Here is a 22,982-nt window from a genome sequence, read left to right as displayed (position 1 = left end):
GTTTTTTTTTTTTTTTTTTTTTTTTTAAGCTTCCAACGTATGAGTGAGAACATGTGGTATTTGTCTTTCTGTGCCTGGCTTATTTCACTTAGCATAATGTTCTCCAAGCTCATCTATGTTGTCACATATGACAGAACTTGTTCTTTTTTGTGGCTAAATAGTATTCCATTGTATATAGATACCACATTTTCTTTATCCATTCATTTGTTGATGGACACTTAGGTTGATTCCATATCTCGGCTATTGTGAATAGTGCTGTAACAAACATGGGAGTGCAGATATCTCTTCAACATACTGATTTCCTTTCCTTTGGGTATATATCCAGTAGTGGGACTGCTGGATCGTGTGGTAGTTCTCTTTTTAGTTTTTTGAGGAACCTTCATAATGTTTTCCATAATGGCTATACTAATTTACATTCCACCAATAGTATATAAAAGTTCCTCTTTCTCCACATCTTCACCAGCATTTTTTTTTTTTTTCATTTAGAGATGAGGTCTTACTGTGTTGCCCAGGATGGCCTTCAAATCCTGGCCTCAAATGACCCTCCCACCTCAGACTCCCAAAGTGCTGAGATTACAGATTGTCTTTTTTTTTTTTTCATAATACCTGTTCAAACTGGGCTGAGATGCATGTTTTATTGGCAGTTTTCTTCACAGTTTTGGCTATGCTATCCTGGTAATATGTGCCTAAAAGGAATTAAGAGGTTGTAGCTGAAATACTGAGCTGCCAGAGGCCTAAGGGAAAAGGAATAGGTGGGGTGGACCAGCTAACTTGGTATCAGTAATGATTTCTCAGGTTTTCAAAACATTTTTGGAAACATTGCTGAAAACAGAGAATACCTAAGTAAATGGAAATGATATATACCATGTTCATGGATTGGATGGCTCAGTTTGTTACATTTTGTTTTGTTTTGTTTTTTGAGACGGGATCTTACAGTGTTGCCCAGGCTGGAGTGCAGTGGTGTGATCATAGCTTACTGCAGCCTCAATCTCTTCTGCTCAAGCAATACCCCCACTTCTGCCTTCTAAGTAGCTGGGATTACAAACATGCACCCCCATGCTCAGCTAATTTTTTGTATGTTTAGTCGAGGCAAGATCTCATTTAACGTTGCCCAGGATGGTCTCAAATTCCTCGGCTCAAGCAATCCTCCTGCCTCAGCCTCCCAAAGTGCTGGGATTACAGGTGTGAGGCACTGTGCCTAGCCTTTGTTATTGTTAAGGTGTCAGTTCTCTCCTAATTGGTCTCTAGATGAAATACAATACTAATCAAAACCCCACTAGGCATATAAGAAATCGATGAGCTGGTTTTAAAATTTTACTTGGATATTTAAAGGACCTGAGATAGGTAAAACAATTTTGAAAAAGAACAAAGCTTGAGGACTTACATTCCCTGATTTCAAGACTTATTACAAAGATACAGTAATTAAAACAGTATGGTATTGGCACAGAGATAGACATGTAGATTAATGGAACAGAGTAGAGTCCTGAAATAGACAAACATATATGTGGTTAGTTGTTTTTCAACAAAGGTGTCAATAAATTAGAGAAAGGATAATCTTTTCAACAAATGCTGCTAAAACAATCGAATATCATGCACAAAAAAAAGGAACCTCTACTTTTACCTCACAGTGTACATAAAAATTAAAGTAGATCATAGAAGTAAATGTAACTTTTTTTTTTTTGAGACGGAGCTTGCTTTGTCACCCAGGGTGCAATGTGGTATGATCTCAGCTCACTGCAACCTCCACCTCCCAGGTTTAAGCTATTCTCCTGCCTCAGCCTCCCAAGTAGCTGGGATTACAGGTGCCTACCACCACACCGGGCTAATTTTTGTATTTTTAGTAGAGATAATTTTTTTTTTTTTTTTTGAGTCAGAGTCTTGTTCTGTTGCCCAGGCTGTAGTGCAGTGGCGTGATCTCTGCTCACTGCAATCTCTGCCTCCCAGGTTCAAGCGATTCTTGAGCCTCAGCCTCCTGAGTAGCTGAAGTTACATGAGCCCACCACCACACCCAGCTAATTTTTATATTTTTAGTAGAGACAGGGTTTCACCATGTTAGCCAGTCTAGTCTCAGAACTCCTGACCTCAAATGATCCACCTGCCTCAGCCTCCCAAAGTGCTAAGATTACAGGCATGAGCCACCGCACCTGGCCCATAAATGTAACTTGTAAAGGAAAATAAAAGAAGAAATCTAAATTACCTTGGGTTTGGCAAAGATGTCATAAGTACATTACAAAAAGCACAAACTATAAAAGAAAAAAACACCTTGGGCAATATAGTGAGACCTTGTCTCTATAAAAAGAAATTTTTAAGCACCTGTCGTCCCAGCTACTCAAGAGGCTGAGGTGGGAGGATCACTTGAGCCCTGGAGGTTATAGTGAGCCCAGACTGGACAACAGAGCGAGACCCTGTCTCAAAACAATAAAAATAGGCCAGGTGTGGTGGCTCACACATGTAACCCCAGCACTTTGGGAGGCCAAGGTGGGTGGATCACTTGAGGTCAGGAGTTCAAGACCAGCCTGGCCAATATGGCGAAACCCCATCTCTAATAACAATACAAAAATTAGCTAGGCGTGGTGGTGTGTGCCTGTAATCTCAGCTACTCCGGAAGCTGAGGCATGAGAATCGCTTGAACCTGGGAGGCAGGGACTGCAGTGAGCCAAGGTCACACCACTGCACTCCAGACTGGGTGACAGAGTGAGACTCTGTCTCAAAAAAATAAATAAATAAATAAATTAGATTTCATCAAAATTAAAACATTCTATTTGCATACGCAACTAGCTTCTACATTCATAGCAACATTAGTCACGATAGCCAAAAGGTGTAAGCAGCTCAAGTTATATCAGAAACTCTTATAACTCAATAATAAGAGGACAAATGGACAAAGGATTTGAACATTTTATCAAAGAATAGCAGATAAGCACCTGAAAATATGCTGGACAGCATTAGTCATAATGGGAATCCAAATTACAACTACAGTGAGATACCATTAGAATGACTAAAATTTCAAAAACTGATCATACCAAGTGTTGGTAAGAACGTGAAGCACCTGGAACTCTCCTATACTGCCAGTCATATTGCAAAATGGTACAACCACTTTAGAAAACAGTTTGGCAGTTTCTTTAAAAATTAAGCATATACCTGCCATACTAACTAGCCATTCCATTTCTAGATATTTTCCCGAGAGAACTCAAAGAATATGTCCATAGAATGACTTGTGCACAAATGTTCAAGCAGCTTTATTTGTAACAACCAATGCTGGAAACAGTTCAAATGTCTGTCACTAGTGCACAGGAATTGTGAAAAGAGAGAATGTGCATGTGTGTGTATGTGTGTGTGTGTGTATACATACACAATGGGATAATATTCAGCAGTAAAAGGAATGAACTATTGATACATGCAACAACATGGTGTTCTGTGAAAGGGCCATATGTGCAAAATGACCCTCAAATGCTGAAGGAGCTGAGAAACCAAAGAAGGAGGCAGACAAATCCAATTTGTGGGTATGGGATGATTTATTGGGGGAACTTAAAGACAGAAGTGTCATATTGGGTGGCTGCAAGACAGGTAGATCTCCACACCACAAAACCAGACAGACCCAATGTATCTTATATCTTGGAGAAAGTATACATGCTCTGGAAGGAATGTGTAGGTGGATACAGTCATCACCGCCTATGATTTCTGCAACAACATCAAGGATTGTTTTGGAAGAATAGATGTTTCTACATAAAGAGTAATACATCAACTAGACATTTGGGAGGCTTTCCTGGACTTGGGGTTAGTCAGAAGTCACATGGTGGACCAGCATTTAAAATAAAGTCACTCTTGTTCGCACACATGGATAGATAATGAAACACTTATGCTGAGTGAAAGTAACCAAACCAAAAAAGTACTCATTTTGTGGTTCCGTTTTTACAAAATTCTACAAATGCCCACTAACCTATAGTGGCAGAAAGCAAATCAGTGGTTGCTTAGGGACAGTAAGGGACAGGGAAGTATGAACTACAAAGGGCAAAGAAAACTTGGAAGTGATAACCACGTTCATTTTGTTGATTTTGGTTATGGTTTCACAGTACACATATGTCACACTCATCAAATTGTATACTTTAAATATGTGCAATTTGTTGTATTTCAAGTATACCTCAATAAAGTTCTAAAAAAAATATTTTCCCTAGCAAGGGATCATCTGTCAGGCACTAAGTTTATCTCATCTAATAGTAATAAATTGGATCCTGAGTGGTTGACAATAAGAAGATAATTTGTGACTAGTGTGTATTGGGCTGCTTTATACTTTTGTTTTGTTCTGGCACCATTCTTTTCTCTACTACTCATCCCCAATTCTAAACATCTTGAGCATAAAACTTATTTTTTGGTGTTTAGTCTGGAGCCATGCTCCAATATCAGCCTCATCTGATAGAATGTGAAGTAATTACAGCGATTGGAACGAGCTAATTCAGCAGCATTAGAAAGTTTAGAAATTGAAACATCCATCAAGAGAAGGATAAATAGTGATAAATTTCTACAGTAGAATTCCATACAACAGTGAGATATTTATGAATTCAGAGTTACAGATATCAACATGGATAAATTTCAGAAGCATACTGTGAAGTAAAAAAGTTACAAAAGGATACACACACTTTGATAAGATTTAAGTTTTTAAACATATAAACTACTACTTTAAAAAAAATTTTTTCTAAAGACAGGGTCTCACTATGTTGCCCAGGCCAGTCTCAAACTCCTGGGCTCAATCGGTCCTCCAGCCTCAGCCTCCCGAGTAGCTAGGACAACAGGCGCATGCCACCACACCCAGCTATTTTTTTATTTTTTTGTAGAGATGGGATCTCACTATATTGCCCAGGTTGGCCTCAAACTCCTGAGCTCAAGTGATCCTCCCACCTTGGCCTTCTAAAGTGCTGGAATTACAGGTGTGAGCCACCATGCCCAGCCTGTAAACTACTGCTTCTTAACTTTACAGTTATATACATATACATTAAAGTATTAAAATACGAAAAAGGAGGATAGACACCAAATGCAGGATAGATGTTAACTCTGGGATGGGATTAGAAGGGAATGCAGAGGGAACCTCAATTGTATTTCTGATGCTTTCTTAGGTGGATTGATAAGTACATGAGTGTTTATTGCCACATATGAATTTCTTAATTTTAAAAAAATGTTTTAGGCTGGGAGCAGTGGCTCATGCCTATAATCCCATCACTTTGGGAGGCTGAGGGAGGTGGATTGCTTGAGCCCGGGAGTTCAAGACCAGCCTGGGCAACATGGCAAAACCCCATCTCTACCAAAAAAAAAAAAAGTAGCCGGGCTTAGTGGTGCACACCCGTAGTTCCAGCTACTTGGGAGGCTGAGTGGAAAGATCACCTGAGCCCAGCAGGTCAAGACTGTGGTGAGCTGTGATCATGCCTGCACTGCAGCCTGGACAACAGAGCGAGAACCTGTCTCAAAAAAATAAAAAAATGTTTTAAAAACCAAGTATGAAGGAAATGGAATGAATGTTACAGGTGGTTGGATATAGAGCAAATGATTTCATTTATTCATCTGTCTCCTTGTATATCTGTTTTTCACAGTTTCTATGTGCTCTGCCAAGAAGGGAAGGTTATGAGTTTTTTGTAGGACAATGGACAGGTACTGAACTCCACTTCACTGCACTTATAAATATTCAGGTAGGTGGCTTGTGCCCTTCCTCTAGAGGAAAGAGGACTACCCCTTGGTGGGACTAGAAACCCTTGCTGAGGCTCAAGGACACAGAATAGCTGCTTACTCCCAGCATTTATTATTGTGGCACGGATGAATTGTCATACTTTTTGTGTTGGACTAGTTTTCTAGGCCCTCCTCAATACCTAGAAATTGGAAAAGACTCCAAAACACCTTCTCTGACTACTTCTGGTTCTCTTTTGTTTCTTCCCTAGACCTCTAGTTGTACATACTGCATGTACCTCACTTAACAAACATGCCTGAGTTATGATGGTTATCTTTTTAACCCAAGCTAGAAGCCCCTTGAGGAAAGCTCCAAGTCTTAAATGTGTTTTATTAACTAAGTCAACACCTTCCAACATGCTAAGTGAATAGTTTCTGTTTAATAAATGTCATTTTGTTTGCTTTCTTCCTTTATTTCTATATTTCCAATAAAACAATATTAACTTTTAAATATTATATTTAAAAGTTAGATTCAAAACATTTAAAACTTTTAAAATAAAAGTCAATATTTTAAATCATAACTAGGATTGGCATTCTATATTTGGAGGCCAAATGTGGCAAAAAACAAGCATGAATTATATTGGCTTTGAAGTTGGGGTAAAGAATGCAAAATAGAATGAAGGAGCAGCTTTTTACTTTGCTATTTTGTAATATATCTAACAACCCTTTATTGAGCACATACTTTAATAACCAACATTTGATATACTTACTGTGTGCCACATGTTTTATATACATTATGTCATTTAATCCTCACAAATACGCCATGAGATATTTATTGTTATTATTTCTAATTACATAGAAGAAAGTGGCCTCAGATGTTAGTTCACACTGTCTAATAAGTGATAGAGCCAGGTTTGAGCCCAGGTTATCTGACTTCAAAGTCTGTGAACTTAATCATTATGGGATTGTGTTAGGAACTGTGCTAAGACTTGGAGATCTATGAGACAAGGTCCCTGCCTTGATGGAGCTAATATTCAGGTATAGGAGAAAGATCCAGAAACATAATTACAATAAAAGTGATTAGTATATTAGAATGATGACCAAAATGATCAGTGTAACATTAGAAGTATGTTCAAGAAAAATGAGATGCTGAACTATTACAAGTACCCTAGTGATAGTTGGATATTTATAATTAAAAAGACTCGCTGAAATTTTAGAGATAAAGTCCAGGAATCTTCTTTTGAATGTAGTTGTTTCCACCTGTGCTATATAGGGGCTTTAGCTTTGAACCCATCCTTTCTACCTCGTCTAGACTTGAGATTTAGTAACCACTGCCCTGATCATTCTTCATAAAATCATGGTGTTTCCATCCTCCTTCTCCCCTTCACCCCCCCAACCCAGATTATATTTTAGAACTGCACATTACAAATCTGACTGATGTGCAAACTCTGCAGCTCCTGCTACAGCTTAAAAGAGCTCAGTCTTCAGAGCCAGCCAAGGGGAGTAGATTTCAACTGTGAAATGCACTAGTCCATAAAAGTGGCAATTACACAGGCACATTGCTTTCTTTAGAACTTGATTTGGTAGCTGCTTGTGCCATTTTGTTTTTAAATGTATGGTCACAATGATGGATTCACTGCCTACCGTAAACATTTTCTGGGAAAAAACCTTTTCCAGTTGAAGACACAAATAACACTGTGCAAACTGTCAGTTTCACTGTGCCTTTGCAGGCGTGACCTTACCGCCATGTACCAGTCCTCCAACTCACTAGCCACCCAAGGGGCTGTTAAGAGCCAGAATTTCCTCTAGACTGTCTATTGCTTTGAAATTGCAGTTTGTTGTGATGGTACCTTATTGAACCTTCATAAGTGTTCCACCTTGCAGACCCGAGGAGAAGCTGCAGCCAGCCAGCTGATTTTATATCACTATCCTGAACTTAAGGAAGAAAAGGGCATAGTGCTGATGACTGCAGAAATGGATTCCACATTTCTGGTAAGAATTAACTTGTAAAACTCTTTGGATTTACCTTGTGGCACTGAAGTTATTACTCTTCTGCTAAAGCTCATGAGAGAAAATTTCAAAGAGCTACATATACCTTGTTTCTTACTTATTTTAAAGTTGACAGTAAAGTTGTCTTGCTCAAGATCTTCCAATGTGAAGTTAGTACAGATCCTCAGTCATTTATTCACAATTCTGAAACCCATGGGCTCTGAGAGCAAAACGTTTTTGTTCTCATTTGGTCACAAAACCTTATGTAAACTTGAACTCATTTGGTAACTGAATCTTTAAACTGATGTGAAACTATTTATATAACTAATCCCACTTGGTGTGGAGTATTATGCATTTTACTAGGGAAATATTAATGTGTTTGAGTATGGGGAGTCACATAATATACAATTATACAGTATCTATACCTATTATCTTTCTAAAATTCAATAATTCTGAATCTAAGACACATCAGGCCCTAAGGGTTTCAGATAAGGGATTGTAGGCAAGTAAATGGCTTCTTAATTATAGGGAAGAGTTGTATGGAAGCCTAGGATAGCTCTCAATATTTTATCTTCCTTCATGCTGTTCATTTATACAACATTCATCATTTATAGTATTTTTCTTTCCTCCTTTTCCCATTCCTAGATGAGAATCACTGAGATAGAGCATTGACCATATGCTCATAGTTAATGATGCCCACTGTGTTCTCTCTGCACATCCAGGTGCCAGGAGCAGTGTTGTGATTACTGTACATTGTCTGTCTAGTCCTTGCTCATTTCAGTCACATTTATCTGGCAGAGGTTAAGTTCAGAATGTCCCCAAACAGTGGACACTTCCCCCTAACAGTCTTCATTACAGCACCCACTTATTTTTTCTCTTTCTCTTACCAGCTGCATAGGGAGGAAGAAGTGATATCACTCAGCTGATATCTCACAGTAGCAGTAACCCACAAACCTAGGACACAGGGTTCTACTTCCCTATTATTCTTGAAGCTATTCAGTACCATCTCTCCCATTCTTCCTTCCACATTAACCCTTCCATTCATCACATTCAACTGAAAGTTAGCCAAAATTCTATCCAAGAATATGGAATTGCCATTAACTGAGATAGGCAAGATTGCAGGAGGAATAGGCTTAATAGGAAAATCAGGAGCTCACTTTTTGATGTATTAAATCTGAGATGCCTATTAGATATCCAAGTAGTAGGCAATTAGATATATGAACCTGGACTTCATGGGAGAGGTCCAGGCTGGAGATATAAATACGGGAGTTGCCAGCATACAGATTGTACTTAAAACCATGGTACTGAATGAAGTCACCAAGGAAGTAAGTAAAAATAGAGAAGAGACAAGATCTAAGAACTGAGCGAGGGGTCTCCATCCCTGGAGAGATGAAGAAGCATCAGCAAAGATTAAGAAGGAATGGCCGTGAGGTAAAAGGAAAATTAAGATGGTAGAATGCCCTGGAAGCTAAAATTGAATGTTTCAAGGAATAGGGACTGCTCAACTCACCAAATCTCCCTTGTTTATTAGGGCAAATGAGATTAGGACTGAGAATTTACTGATTTCACAAACATGGAAGTCACTGGGGGCCTTATAAGAGCAGTTTCATGAAAGTGTGATTGGAGTAGATTTAAGAGAGGATGGAAAGAGAAACTACGAAGAATCAGCATAGAAACTCTTTCAAGGGGCATTTCTATAAAGGGAAGGAGAGAATGGGGTATTAGCTGGAGGTGGAGAAGTGCGCCCAAGGGTATCTTTTGTTTCAAATATGAGAAAGATAACATATTTGTATGCTGATGGGAAAGGTCCAGTTGAGGCTGGGCACAGTGGCTCACGCTTGTAATCCCAGCATTTTGGGAGGCCAAGGTGGGTGGATCGCTTGAGCTCAGGAGTTTGAGACCAGCCTGGCCAACGTGGTGAAACCCTGTGTCTACAAAAAATACAAAAATTAGCCAGGCATGTTGGCATGCACCTTGTAATCTCAGCTGCTCAGAAGGCTGAAGTAGGAGGATCACTTAAGCCCCAGCAGCAAAGGTTGCAGTGAGCTGAGATTGCACCATTACACTCCAGCTTGAGCAACAGACCCAGACCCTGTCTCAAAAAAAATAATAATAATAATAATAATAAAATAAAGATCCAATAGAGAGGGAAATGTTGATGATACAGGAGAAAGCGGGGAGAAGTGATATTTTTGAGTGGGCAAGTCTGATAATGAGGGGTTGATCTTTACCAGGAATATGACAGCAGGAGAGAAGCCAGAGTGTAAGGACACTGATAAAATTAGATGGATAGAGGTAGTGGTATAAGTTTCCTACAGATTGCTCAGTGAAAAGAAAGAAAAGTTCTCATCAGCCGAAAGCAAGGTTGGAAAAATGTTGAACATTTGAGTCAAAAAAAGGAAGTACAAAATTGTTGTCTAGGACAAGCGTCAGCAAACTACAGCCTATGGGCCAAATCCAGCCCACTGCTTGTTGTTATAATGCCCACGAGTTAAGAATGTTTTCTACCTCTTTAAATGATTAGGGGGAAAAACTTTTTTTTTTTTTTTTTTTTTTTTTTTGAGGCAGAGTCTCGCTGTGTTGGCCAGGCTGGAGTGCAGTGGCACAATCTCAGCTCACTGCAACCTCCACCTCCCAGGCTCAAACAGTTCTCCTGCTTGAGTAGCTGAGATTACAGGCGTGTGCCACCACACCCGGCTAATTTTTGTATTTTTAGTAGAGACGAGGTTTCACCATGTTGGCCAGGCCGGTCTCGAACTCCTGACCTCAGGTAATCGACCCACCTTGGCCTTCCAAAGTGCTGGGATTACAGGCATGAGCCACCACGCCGGGCCAAAAACTCTATTCTTAAAGAAATACAGAAATTATTTAATAACAAAAACTATTATTAAAGAAAAATAGTATTTCGAGTTTTATTAGAACACAGCCATATTCATTTATTTACATATCATCTATGGCCTGAAGGAAGTTAAAGGTGAATGCAAAGGAATGATTATTGACCATGGAATGGAAGCTGGGTAATGAGGAAAGTGAAAATATAAGGGAGGTTAGAGACAGTAAGAATTATGAGTCCAAATGGGTTGTGGGAGTTGGAAGTGAGCTGAAAAGATAGGAAATAATTTGATCATGCGAGTGAGTGACAATATAGAGATTGTACTATATATTCTGGTCTTCGGCAAAGCACAGTATCTAATCATATTAAAAGTGGATCCTAGAGGTCGGAGGAGGCCCATTCTGCTGTTTGCCATTTTTACCACCTCACTCTGGTGGTCTCAAACTGCTGCGCAGTTGTCATCATTGTTAAAATTTGCTTCCTGGCCTTTTAACATTTGACAGCATACAAGACAATACATATTTGCCTTGTATAAATCAACTTGACTGTGAGGTTCCAATGTAGTATAGAACTAGACATGTTAGAACTTGTTGTACATGACTTAGAGAAGAGAAACTTAGAAGTATAACATGAATATATGATCCCCTGTATACTCATGCATGAACTGTGCACTTTAGGCATAGTATTTCCAACTATGGTAAAGCATTAACGTCAAATGAATAGAAATACATGGAAACTAGAGATTTCTTCTGAACTAACTAACTTTAATGCTAAAAACTAATGGAATATTTAAAAACGTAGCTTCATTTGGCTCCACATCTATGTCAATAGATGATTTCATTGAAATGCAGTAAGTGCTAGGATAGACAACGCAGAAGGTTCTAGGGATAGAGAGTAGGGTGGTATCCCTGGGCCAAAGGGAGTAATATTTCCTGGAGATGACACCCAGACTGAACCTTCAAACAGCAGGAGTTTAGCCTAATAAAGAAGGGGAGAAATGTTTCTGACAGAGGGAATAGCATAAGTAAATGCTGAGAGACATAAAATGACTTGGAGTGTTGTAAAGAGTTTGGTATCACGTGTGTGTGTGTGTGTGTGTGTGTGTGTGTGTGTGTGTGTGTGTGTGTGTGTGTAAGGTTTGGTGGTTTGTGTTTAGAGATTTGGCTTTACCCTGAGGACATGAAGAGTCATTAAAGGGTTTGAACAGAGAAGAACCCATAAAGAGATGGATTTTAAGATCTAGACTATTAATTATTAACTTTACTTATTTGCTTCCTAAACATTCTGTAGTTCAAGTCTAGTCAGTATGATAATTTAGAAGTCACTTGCAATAGTCTGCACAAGAAGTGGTGAAAACTTGAACTACAGCAGTGGTAGTAGAGATGGAGGAAAGAGAATGACCCCAGGAATATGTAGGGAATAAAATAGGCAGGACTTGATGCGTTGATTGTAGATTTGAAAATTGAAAGAGAGGGAGGAATCAAGTTTGTTAAAATACCTCTTTATTGAGCAGCACAGGGAGTTAGTATGTTTATCTTATTGGGTCTTGGAAAAGGAGGAGACTGTCACTTCATGTTGAAAGCCAAGAGAATAAAAGGCAGGGGGAGAATAAGGGCTGGTGGGGGTTGCCTTTCTATAACCCTCCATGAGAGATAGACATCTCTCTCTATGTCTTACCTTCCTATCCTACTCGCCGTACTAGTGGTCTTCAAAAACTTCTTCTTTTTTTGGAGACAGAGTCTTGCTCTTTTCGCCAAGGCTGGAGTGCAGTGGCTGGATCTCGGCTCACTGCAAGCTCTGCCTCCCGGGTTCACGCCATTCTCCTGCCTCAGCCTCCTGAGTAGCTGGGACTACAGGCGCCCATCACCACGCCCGGCTAATTTTGTTTTTGTATTTGTAGTAGAGACGGGGTTTCACCGTGTTAGCCAGGATGGTCTCGATCTCCTGACCTCGTGATCCGCCCGCCTTGGCCTCCCAGAGTGCTGGGATTATAGGCATGAGCCACCACGCCCGGCCCAAACTTCTTTTTAAAATAGGAGGACCCCTGGTCGGGCGCGGTGGCTCACGCCTGTAATCCCAGCACTTTGGGAGGCCGAGGCGGGCGGATCACGAGGTCAGGAGATCGAGACCATCCTGGTTAACACGGTGAAACCCCGTCTCTACTAAAAATACAAAAAATTAGCCGGGCGAGGTGGCGGGCGCCTGTAGTCCCAGCTACTCGGGAGGCTGAGGCAGGAGAATGGCGTGAACCCGGGAGGCGGAGCTTGCAGTGAGCCGAGATTGCGCCACTGCACTCCGGGCTGGGCGAAAGAGCGAGACCCCGTCTCAAAAAAAAAAAAAATGGGAGGACCCCTTTATCCAAACAAAATCTTACTATGTAAAACCCCAGGATATGACAGCTAAAACAGGTGAAGGGACCTGAGGCACCTCCACAGAGCCCCTAGGACTCTACAGAATAGTTTGAACAACAGTGTTCTAGGGTGAACACAGCTGAACTTACTCCTACCTTCCCACCCCAAGCTTCAGATAAAAGTTGATGTCAGAGGCCTTGTAGCCAGGGGCTGAGAGAGTGGTGGTATCCTCAGATTGTAGTGGTGCACTTGCTTCAGAAATGATTTGCTCTTGAGGCCTGTGTGAATTTAAGAAAGGTAAAATCGATGAAGTAGTTATTGGCCTTCATCAATCTTAATTATCTTGCCCTACCAGAAACAGCAGGATGAATTGGGGGGAATATCAGCCAGGGAGTCTAGAGGTCTAGTCCTGGCTGTGACCTTGGCTGGCCACTTGACCTGGAATGCATCCCTGAACCTCATCTGCCTTGGTTTCCTAGCCTATTAAATGAGAACTGGGTGATCTCTGAGGTCCCTTCTAGCTCTAAAATTCTATTAATTTGAAGTAGCCAGTTTTTTGGGAAAAGGTTTTTGATTGAAGATGCAGTCTCAGAGATTAGTGCCTGCTCGTGAGAAATGTCCTGAAAGTCCCACAGAGGGAATAGAGGTGGAGCACAGCCCATGTTATTTATAAACCCATCTTCATCATTCTCTAGCTAGACATAGCACACTTTTGGCAGTAAGTTTTTAGTGGGAATTTTCCATGACCTTTTGGGATTTAATTTTGGCCATATGAACACGGTGATAATGGACAAGTACCTCTGACCAACTAGAACTGCAGAATGTATAGCAAAAGTAAGAGTTGTCTGAGGTGACTCTTTTGCAAAGTTTGAGAGTGTAGCCCGTGTTCTAACCCCCATCTCTGTCATTTTTTAATTTTTATTTTTAGAGATAGAGTCTTCCTCTGTTACCCAGGCTGGAGTGTACTGGCGTGACCATAGCTCGGTGCAGCCTCAAACTCCTGGGCCCAAGCGATCCTCCTGCCTCAGCCTCCCGAGTAGCTAGGACTACAGGCTCATGCCACCACATCTGGCTAATTTCTCTGCCTCTGTCATGTAGAGTGGCCTGCTCACCATTTCTCTGCTACTGCTCACCATTTCTCTGCTACTGCCCTTCTCTTCCCTGGGCCTTTGCTGATGTATTAGTTATAAATGGCTGCATAACAAATTATACAAAACCTAGTGGCTTAAAACAACAAACATTTATTACCTCGCAGTTTCTGTAGTAGCAGCTTAGCTGAGTGATTCTGGCTCAGAGTCTCACAAGGTTGCTGTCAAGATGTTATCTAGGGGTATAGTCATCCGAAGGTTGATTGGGCTTGAGCGTCCGCATCCAGCCCCACTCACATGGCTCTTGGCTGAGGCCTCATGTCTTCGTCATGTTTCTCCATAGGGCTGCATGAATGTCCTCACTACATGGCAACTGACTTTTCCCAGAGCAAGAAAATTAGCAAGAAAGAAGTTACAACCTTTATGGCTTGATAGCAGAAGTCATTCTCCATCATTTTTCATTTTTTCATTGTCTTTTTTTTTTTAAGGGGCTCACTACATTACCCAGACAGGCTCAAGCAATCCTCCTACCTCAGCCTCCTGAGTAGCTGGGACTACAGGTTCACAGCAATGCCCCCAACCATTTTGTCATAGTCTACTTGTTAGAAGGAAGTCATTGAGTATAGCCCTTACTCAAGGAAAGGGAAATTAGGCTCCATCAAAGGGAGGAGTATCATAAAATTTGTGGGCAAATTTTAAAACCATCACAGCTGGCTCTGGGAGTACTTTTCTGACCAAAGTAGTATCATAACAGGTTTTATTCAAGTGTATATCTGGTTAGTCAAGAACTTAGCTCTCACTCACAAACTGGTTCTTAGAGCTGGGTAACTATTGCTGTCTTATTTCCCCCTTGAGATATATTTAACAGTTATTAGGGAACTGGATGAAGAGGAATAATGTGAACATGTACATTAATTTATTCAGTAAACATTCACCAGATGTCACTCTGCAGAGATATAAAACAAACCACGGTCTATGTCTTTGAGGAATTTGTACTAGGGAAAATAGACAAAAAAAGAAAAGGAAAAATACAATACAGTGTGATAAATACTATGACAGTGGTGAGCACAGGATGATTTGGTACACAGAGAAGGGGCACCTAACCAAGACTAGGGACGTCAAGAAGTTAAGGAAACTTTCTTGAAGTGGTGACTCCTGGGCAAGGGCCCTCACCCACCACACAACTCAGACAAGAGCTTTGTGGCCCTGTGCAAGAAAGGACCTCATTATTCTTTTTACCTTACAGAATGTTGCTGAGGCACAGTGCATCGCCAACCAAGTTCAGCTCTTCTATGCTACTGATCGGAAAGAGATCTACGGGTTAGTGGAGACCTTTAACCTCAGACCAAATGAGTTCAAATATATGTCTGTCATCGCTGAATTGGAGCAAAGCGGACTTGGAGCAGAACTGAAATGTGCCCAGAACCAAAATAAGACTTAGAACTGCACAGGTTGGCCCTTCACCTAGTTGACTCAGCCCTCAATAGTCTAGAGCCCACCCCCTCCTCAGGAACTCAAGAGCTCAGCATTTATAATGAGCAGTTGGTAATGAGTTGCCCTGTGTGCTGGTCACAGAGATGAGCCCTATTACTTGATATTCAGGAACAAAGGTACCTGAACATTCTGATAATTATCTCAGCATACTTGAGGTTTCCTTTTTTAAGTGTTCCAGGTTATAACAAGAGACAGCCAAGGACCTACAAGACAGTTGACTTGATTTTGCACAGTGTAACAGCGCAGTTGCATTCTGGCCACTTTGACCTTATAGCTGCCAAATGATGAGTTTGTCATCTTTATGAATTCATGACAGGATAATAAGCTTGAAGACCTGCTGTAGTTAGATATGGGCTTTAATGCTTCCCATGTACCGGTCAGCTGGACAAAAGCATAAGCCAAACATCCTGTTTAAGCTGTAGAATAACCAGATATTCCCATCAGGATAAAGACTTCATCTAGATGATGCTCCCCAGAGATGCCTTTAGCGTAGCTAGCTGGCTTGGGGTATCAGCAAATTTCAGGTGTAGTTAGATAAACAGGTACAGGGCCTGCATACTATTAAACCATAGTTTGTGGCACCCGCTTTTCTAACTCCACCTGTTAGAAGCTATGTGTTTGAAGGAATGAATCAGTGCAGTGTAAATAAAATTCTTTTGTAAGGAGATTATTCCAGGTTTGCATGATTTTTTTAAAAACAACTCTAAACGTGATACGAAAAAGTGGGTGAAAGCAAATGTTCCCAGATTGGATGTGGGGAAAATATAGCAATAATTTTTTTTTTAAGTCTGGCTTACAATGTTTGTTATACAAAATAATGAAATCTGAGTTATGTACTATCCATAGTGTCAGGGCTATGGGCTGATTTTATCAAAACTCATCTTGGGACTGAACAATTGCTTGGAACGCCAGAAATAAGAAAGTTGTTCTCCAGAGCTGGAAACCCATCTTTCGTTTGTAGTGTCACTGTTGTGGCTCCAAGCTCAGTGATAGGAAAGGACGGTGGTTACATACCAGCCTTCTGAACCCAAGGCCCCCAGTATTGTTGTCAGCTGCCTTTACTATGGCATTTCTTTCTCTTTCTTTTTTTCCTGAGATGAAGTCTCGTTCTGTCTTGCCCAGGCTGGAGTACAGTAGCGCAATCTCAGCTCGCTGCAACCTCTACCTCCCTGGTTCAAGTGATTCTCCTGCCTCAGCCTCCTGAGGAGCTAGGATTACAGGCACATGCCACCATACCTGGCTTATTTTTGTATTGTTGTAGAGACAGGGTTTCACTTTGTTGGCCAGGCTGGTCTTGAACTCCTGGCCTCAAGTGATCCACCACCTTGGCCTCCCAAAGTGCTGGGATTACAGGTGTTAGCCACTGCGCCTGGCCTGACATTTCTTTATTGATCTAACATGCTCCACTCTGCTGCTCCTGCCTAAGATCTGGTTATGTGACACTGAATGTGGTGAGTGGGAATTTAAGCAGTATTTGCAGTTGGTGTGTGTGTGTTTTCTTCCTTCCAGAAGAATTTTTATAGGTTGGGCCTGTCCCTAAGCTCTTTAAATAGGATGGACATCCCACTGCTCTCTGAGCTGTGTCTATTTTGTTGCACCTTTGAGTCTATGTATTGAGAGAGACAGATAGCATTTTTTTAAACTGGGGAAGCTGCTATCCTTTCACTATTTCTCCAAAGGTTGAGCTGTTAACTAATGCAAATTCTGGACCTGCTTCTGGTCCTGGCCGTTTATCTTTTGAGAAACTTGGGTCTTATCTGCTCTGCCATTTTCATTAAATGCCTTCTGACCTTCTGAATGTTTTGGGTCCCAAATTTTTTGACATCAGATGAGGTTGTTTTTATTGGTATCCAGTTATGTTTGCTTGTCTTTCCAGATGGACCCAGTTTTTACCCATACATAGTACATTGTTACACCTCCACCAGCGGGTGAGGAAATGATGGAAAAAGGAGTAAGAAATGGCCATTCGTTTTAATCATTCCTCGTGGATTTGCCCTCAGTCCCCAACTGCCAAGTAGGATGTGTCCATGGATAAATATGTTGGGCATGAATAAAGTACCATGTAGCTGTTCTTTATATTTATTTACCTAGAAAGATCTGGCAAAGAACTCAAAGAAAATTATACCATTTAATCAGTAAATTTGTCCCCTGGTGCTAGCATGGTGTTATAGAAAGTGGACAGGCTTTAGAGTTAAGTGAATCTGGGTTCATATGTTAGTGTTGCTATTCATTAGCTCTATACCGTTGAACAAATTGCTTAAACTATCTAATTCCGGGGTTTTTTTTCCATCTAAAATAGGGATAATAATATCTACCTCATAGGATTATTATGAGAATTAAATTAACTTCACTACAGTAGAAAATATCAACTACCATCCTTTTCTCTACTTCCCTTGCCCCTCATTAAAGACTAATACAAGTTAGCATTTCAGATGTGTAGATCATTCTTTATTCCAGTTAAAAGAACAAACTTTATCTCATCAGTTCTGAAACTTTAAGATGCAGTAGCATCACTTAAAGTGCTTTTAAAATGCAGATTCTCAGGCCTCAACCGTACACCACCCCCCACACACACGCACTAAATCAAGAATATGTGCAGAAGGTACTGGGAATCTACTTGTTAATATGTGCTCCAAATGATTCTGATGTAGGTAATTAGCCAGCCACACTTTGAGAACCATTGCCTTATTTATTCTTTACAAAAATGTACATTGCCGGTCTTTCTTTCATGTGGATGCTAACTATAGGATATTTAGGTTCCTCTGTTCTTTGTCTCCCATAGTGGCCCCCTTTGCAAACTCCAAATACATTATATTTATTTATTTTTGTGTCTTTTTTCCCCTACTAGACTGTGAGCTCCTTGAGGGCCAGGATTTATCTCTGTTCGCAGTGCCAAGGACATGGCCTGGACCATAGAAGATACTCAGTTTTTTGTTGAATAAATAGGTAATATGGATTTCAACCAAAACATTGTCTTGTGTATGTACCTGCATGTAAATACTCTAGATTTAAAAGAATCTCTTAATACACATAGATCGAGAATTTGTTGAGTAGAAACATTTGCAAACCAAGATACCAAGTTATACACAGTCTCTGTACCTCACCTAATCCACTGGCATTACCTTGGTGGACCATTACACAGTACAACTCAACAGTTGCTCACAGAGCATCTGTTCTGCAGCCACTATGTTAAGTGCTGGACACAGAAAGATGAGTAGAGTATGATTCCTGCTCACAAGCTCTGTTTTAGCCACTACCTGTTTCTCTCTTGCCTCTGATTCAGTGCCTCACACCTACACCTGATTATAGTTTGCTTTGTCTAGTTCTCCGATGTTCATACTGGTACTTCTTTCTTCTCCAACCAGTTTGGAAGCTGGAGCCACATGTTTTGCTTTGCACTCTCCATACTGACCTTTTGTTCAGTCTTGGAGAAGAGGTGCTAATGCCCACTTCCTAGTCATTTGATTTGGCATTGAGTCAGCATTCATTCACACTTATTGAGCACCTATTTGCCAAGCACTGTTATAAAAAACTGGATAATATAGCAATGAACATGGCAAATAAGGACCCTGTTCTCATGTAGTTTATATTCTTGTAAAGAAGACAAGTAAACCAATAAAATTATTTCACATACTGGTAGTGCTATGAAAATTTAAAAATAATATTATAGACTATGGAGTGGAGGCAATAACTTAATGGTCAGGAGAGGCATCTCTGCAGCAGTGGCAGCTGATACATGAGCTGGAGGAAGAGAACCAGGAAAAGAGAACAGCAAGTGTTAATGCCCTGGAGCAGAGCCAAGCTAGGAATGCTTGTTTCTGGACAAATATAAAGATTTAGTATCTACCCTTTAAGAGCCCACAGTTCAGCGGCATGACCTGACATGAATGATAACAATACAAGACAAACTGATCAATGCCGTCTCAGAAGGGGCAAAGAGAGTTAAGGAACTCCCCCGCATGCTATGGAGGATGCAAAGCTTGCCAGACTCTGGTACCCGCCCATGAAGCACTTATGGCTTAATGGGGAATAACAGGTAGACAGTGTTAAAGTCTCAAAGGCTATATGTTTCTTGCAATAGACAAGAGGTACTGTGGGTTCAGTGCTGGCCTCCCAAGCTACAGTCACGTACTACATAACAATGTTTTGGTCAAGTTGGATTGCATATGCAACTGTGGTCCCATAAGATTACAATGGAGCTGAAAAATTCCTATTGCCTAGTGACATCATAGTTGTGGTAATGTTATAGCACAATGCATTATGTGTTTGTGGTGATGCTGGTGTAAATCTACTACTTCAAGTCATATAAAAGTATAGTGTATAGGGGCTGGGTACGGTGGCTCACGCCTGTAATCCCAACACTTTGGAAGGCCGAGGCAGTTGGATCCCTTGAGTTTAGAAGTTCAAAACCAGCCTGGACAGCATAGCGAGACCTCGTCTACAAAAAAAATTTAAAAATTAACAGCGTGGTGGTGCACGCCTGTAGTCCCAGCTACTCAGGAGGCTAAGGTGGGAGGATCACTTGAGCCTGGGAGGTTGAGGCTACAGTGAGCTGGGATCACACTACTGCACTCCGGCCTGGGCGACAGAGCAAGACCCTGTCTCAAAAAATAAAAAGGTATAGTGCATAAAACTATGTACAGTACATAATGCTTGATAGTAGTAAATGACTATTACTGGTTTATGTATTTACTACACTTTTTATTACTTAGAGTGTGCTCCTTCTACATATAAAAAATACTAAGTCAATTGTAAAACAGCCTCAGGCAGGTCTCTCAGGAGTTATTCCAGAAGAAGGCATTGTACTTATAGGAGAGGACAGCTCCATGTGTGTTATTGCCCCTGACGACCTTCCAGTGGGACAAGATGTGCAGGTGGAAGTCAGTAATGTTGATGATCCTGACCCTGTGTAGGCCTAGGCTAATGTACATGTTTGTGTCTTAGCTTTTAACCAAAACGTTTAAAAAGTAAAAAATAAAATTTTTAATAGAAAAAAGCTTACAGAATAAAGATAGAAAATATTTTATACAGCTATACAGTGTGTTTTAAGCTAAGTGTAATTATAAAATAATCAAAAAGTTTTAAAAATTAAAGTTTATAAAGTTAAAAACTTATAGTAAGCTAAGGTTATTGAAAAAAGAAAAATGTTTTTATAAATTTAGTGTACAGTGTTTATAAAGCCTACTGTAGTGTACGGTAATGTCCTCCTCAGTCTTCATATTCACTCAAAACTCACTCACTGACTCACCTAGAACAACTTCCAGTCCTGCAGGCTCCATTCATTGTGAGTGTCCTATACAGCAATATCATTTTTTATCTTATGCTGTATTTTTACTGTACCTTTTCTATGTTTAGATATGATAGATAAGTATTTACCATTATATTACAGTGCCCACAGTATTCAGCACAGTAACATGCTGTATGGGTTTGCAGCCTAGGAGCAATAGGCTATATACCATCTAGGTTTGTGTAAATACATCCTATGATGTTTGCACAACAACCAAATCACCTAATGATACATTTCTCAATGTAGTCTCCATTGTTAAGCAACACTTGACTATATACACATTAACAATAACCACTAACATTTACTAAGGGCTAACCATATACCAGGCACTGTACTAAGCCCTTACACGTAGGATTATCTCAATCCTACCAACCCTATGAGGTTGGTGGGAACCTGCTGGTCAGTGACATGTGCTGCTCTCTCCTTGTACCCTCCTGCCCCAACTTCAGCTCAGAAAAGAGAGCAACCAGCCAGGCGCAGTGGCTCACGCCTGTAATCCCAACACTTTGGGAGGCCAAGGTGGGCCAATTGCTTGAGACCAGGAGTTAGAGACCAGCCTGCTCAACATAATGAAACCTCATCTCTACTAAAAATACAAAACTTAGCTGGATGTGGTGGCACACACCTGTAATCCCAGCTACTCAGGCTGAGGTACGAGAATCACTTGAACCTGGGAGGTGGAGGTTGCCGTGAGCCCAGATTGTGCCACTGCACTCCAGCCTGGGTGACAGAGTGAGACTCTGTCTCAAAAAAAAAAAAAAAAAAGTAAGTCATGGTTGGCTCTGGAACCAGCCCTGAGAAACATGTCTCCCAATTTTCTTGCTGGTAACTAAAGAACAAAATGCATGCATTATATACCTCTAATTCCTCCAGACAATTTTGTAAGACATCATGTTCTAACTAGGGAGGACTTCCTTTGGAGAACTTTGGTCTTGTCAATTCTTCTGATGTGACAGGTTGATAACAACATCTTTATCCTTGTTCTGGTAAAAGGGAGAGTTGGAGCACAGAAAGGGAAGAGATGACTTCAAGGTTGCTGTCTGCATCAGGAGCCAACCCAGGAATAGATGACGGTACATGCTCCACACTTAATAGGATAATTTGTAATGTCCACTGAGCAGGCTTATTCTTCACATTCACTTGAACAGGGCTACTTCTAAGCTCTTCAGGCTTTAGGAACTGGGATATCTACAAGAAAAATTGGTTCAAACCACTTATGAATCATTACAGGTTCCCTAGGGCTTTCTTTTAGATCAGCTCACAGGAGCTTCAGGATCCAGTGCATGGTGTCTTTTCCAGGCTCATTTTGTGCCTCTCCTACCCACTCCTTTGGCTCCAGCCATTCTGGATGACTTGTAGTTCCCTAAACACATTGTGCTCTTCCTACCTCTGTTCTGCTCTTTTCTAATACATTTGCCTGCTTCAAATGCCCATTCCTCCTTAAGTTAATTCAAAGCTTCACTGTAGTATCTCTATGAGAAGCCTTCCCTGAGACCTATTCCCCTCCACATGGCCCCCCTGCAAGGCTGGCTTCCCCACCAGAATGAATAGCCCTTGGAGACTGGGATCATATCTTACTGGACATTATATTCCAAGTGTCCAGCACGAAACCCGGCAGAGAGGGATAAGATACTCTGTGGATGCTGAATAAACTCCGTTTGAGTGACCACTAAACTCAGACCACCTGAGCCTACAAACATCACTTGCACGGTGAGATCCAGCTCTGGCAAACACATTGAGGTTATGTCCCAGCCCAAGACAGTGGTCATTTTACTTGCTCTTATTGCAGAGGCTACATATGGAAAACCAAGCCAAGGGGCCAACAGAGAAGGCAGTCAGGTCCAGGGTTTGTAAGCAGAAAGAACTGAGAGATGATGATGAACAAACTTTTGGAGCAAAACAATTATTTTAAGTACCAGGCTGGCACTTTCAAGTTCTTGTCTTGCCTTGCCAAACCTTAACATTAAAAAAGACCTGGTCGGGTGGCTCACGCCTGTGCCATGTGGGGGCCATGTGGAGGGGAATAGGTCTCAGGGAAGGCTTCTCATAGAGATACTATAGTGAAGCTTTGAATTAACTTAAGGAGGAATGGGCATTTGAAGCAGGCAAATGTATTAGAAAAGAGCAGAACAGAGGTAGGAAGAGCACAATGTGTTTAGGGAACTACAAGTCATCTAGAATGGCTGGAGCCAAAGGAGTGGGTAGGTGGCTCACGCCTGTAATCCCAGCACTTTGGGAGGCTGAGGCAGGCGGATCACGAGGTCAGGAGATCGAGACCATCCTGGCTAACA

General features: G+C 41.0%; 1 protein-coding gene across 6 annotated transcripts in view; it reads left to right on the top strand.

Annotated features, from left to right (window-relative positions):
* The window catches only part of ATPAF1 (ATP synthase mitochondrial F1 complex assembly factor 1), a 43,309-nt gene that overhangs the window by 16,629 nt on the left and 3,698 nt on the right, over window positions 1-22,982 (top strand). Inside the window, exons 7-10 of one of the 6 annotated variants that reach the window (XR_009214623.1) lie at window positions 5,580-5,675; window positions 7,534-7,641; window positions 15,157-15,230; window positions 16,527-18,350. Coding sequence is in view for 5 of the 6 variants with exons in the window: in XM_032160752.2 (XP_032016643.1) it covers window positions 5,580-5,675; window positions 7,534-7,641; window positions 15,157-15,351 (399 nt within the window). In the remaining variant the exon portion in view is untranslated. Of the gene's footprint in view, window positions 1-5,579; window positions 5,676-7,533; window positions 7,642-15,156; window positions 18,373-22,982 lie in introns of those variants that run through there. The other 5 variants (XM_058443216.1, XM_032160753.2, XM_058443217.1 and 2 more) reach the window with 5 other exon arrangements.

Source organism: Hylobates moloch, unplaced genomic scaffold, assembly GCF_009828535.3.
Source record: "Hylobates moloch isolate HMO894 unplaced genomic scaffold, HMol_V3 SCAFFOLD_8, whole genome shotgun sequence".
In the NCBI taxonomy this organism is placed as follows: Eukaryota; Metazoa; Chordata; class Mammalia; order Primates; family Hylobatidae; genus Hylobates; species Hylobates moloch.
Note: the sequence above shows the minus strand (reverse complement) of the source record. Positions and strands in the feature narration are given on the sequence as shown.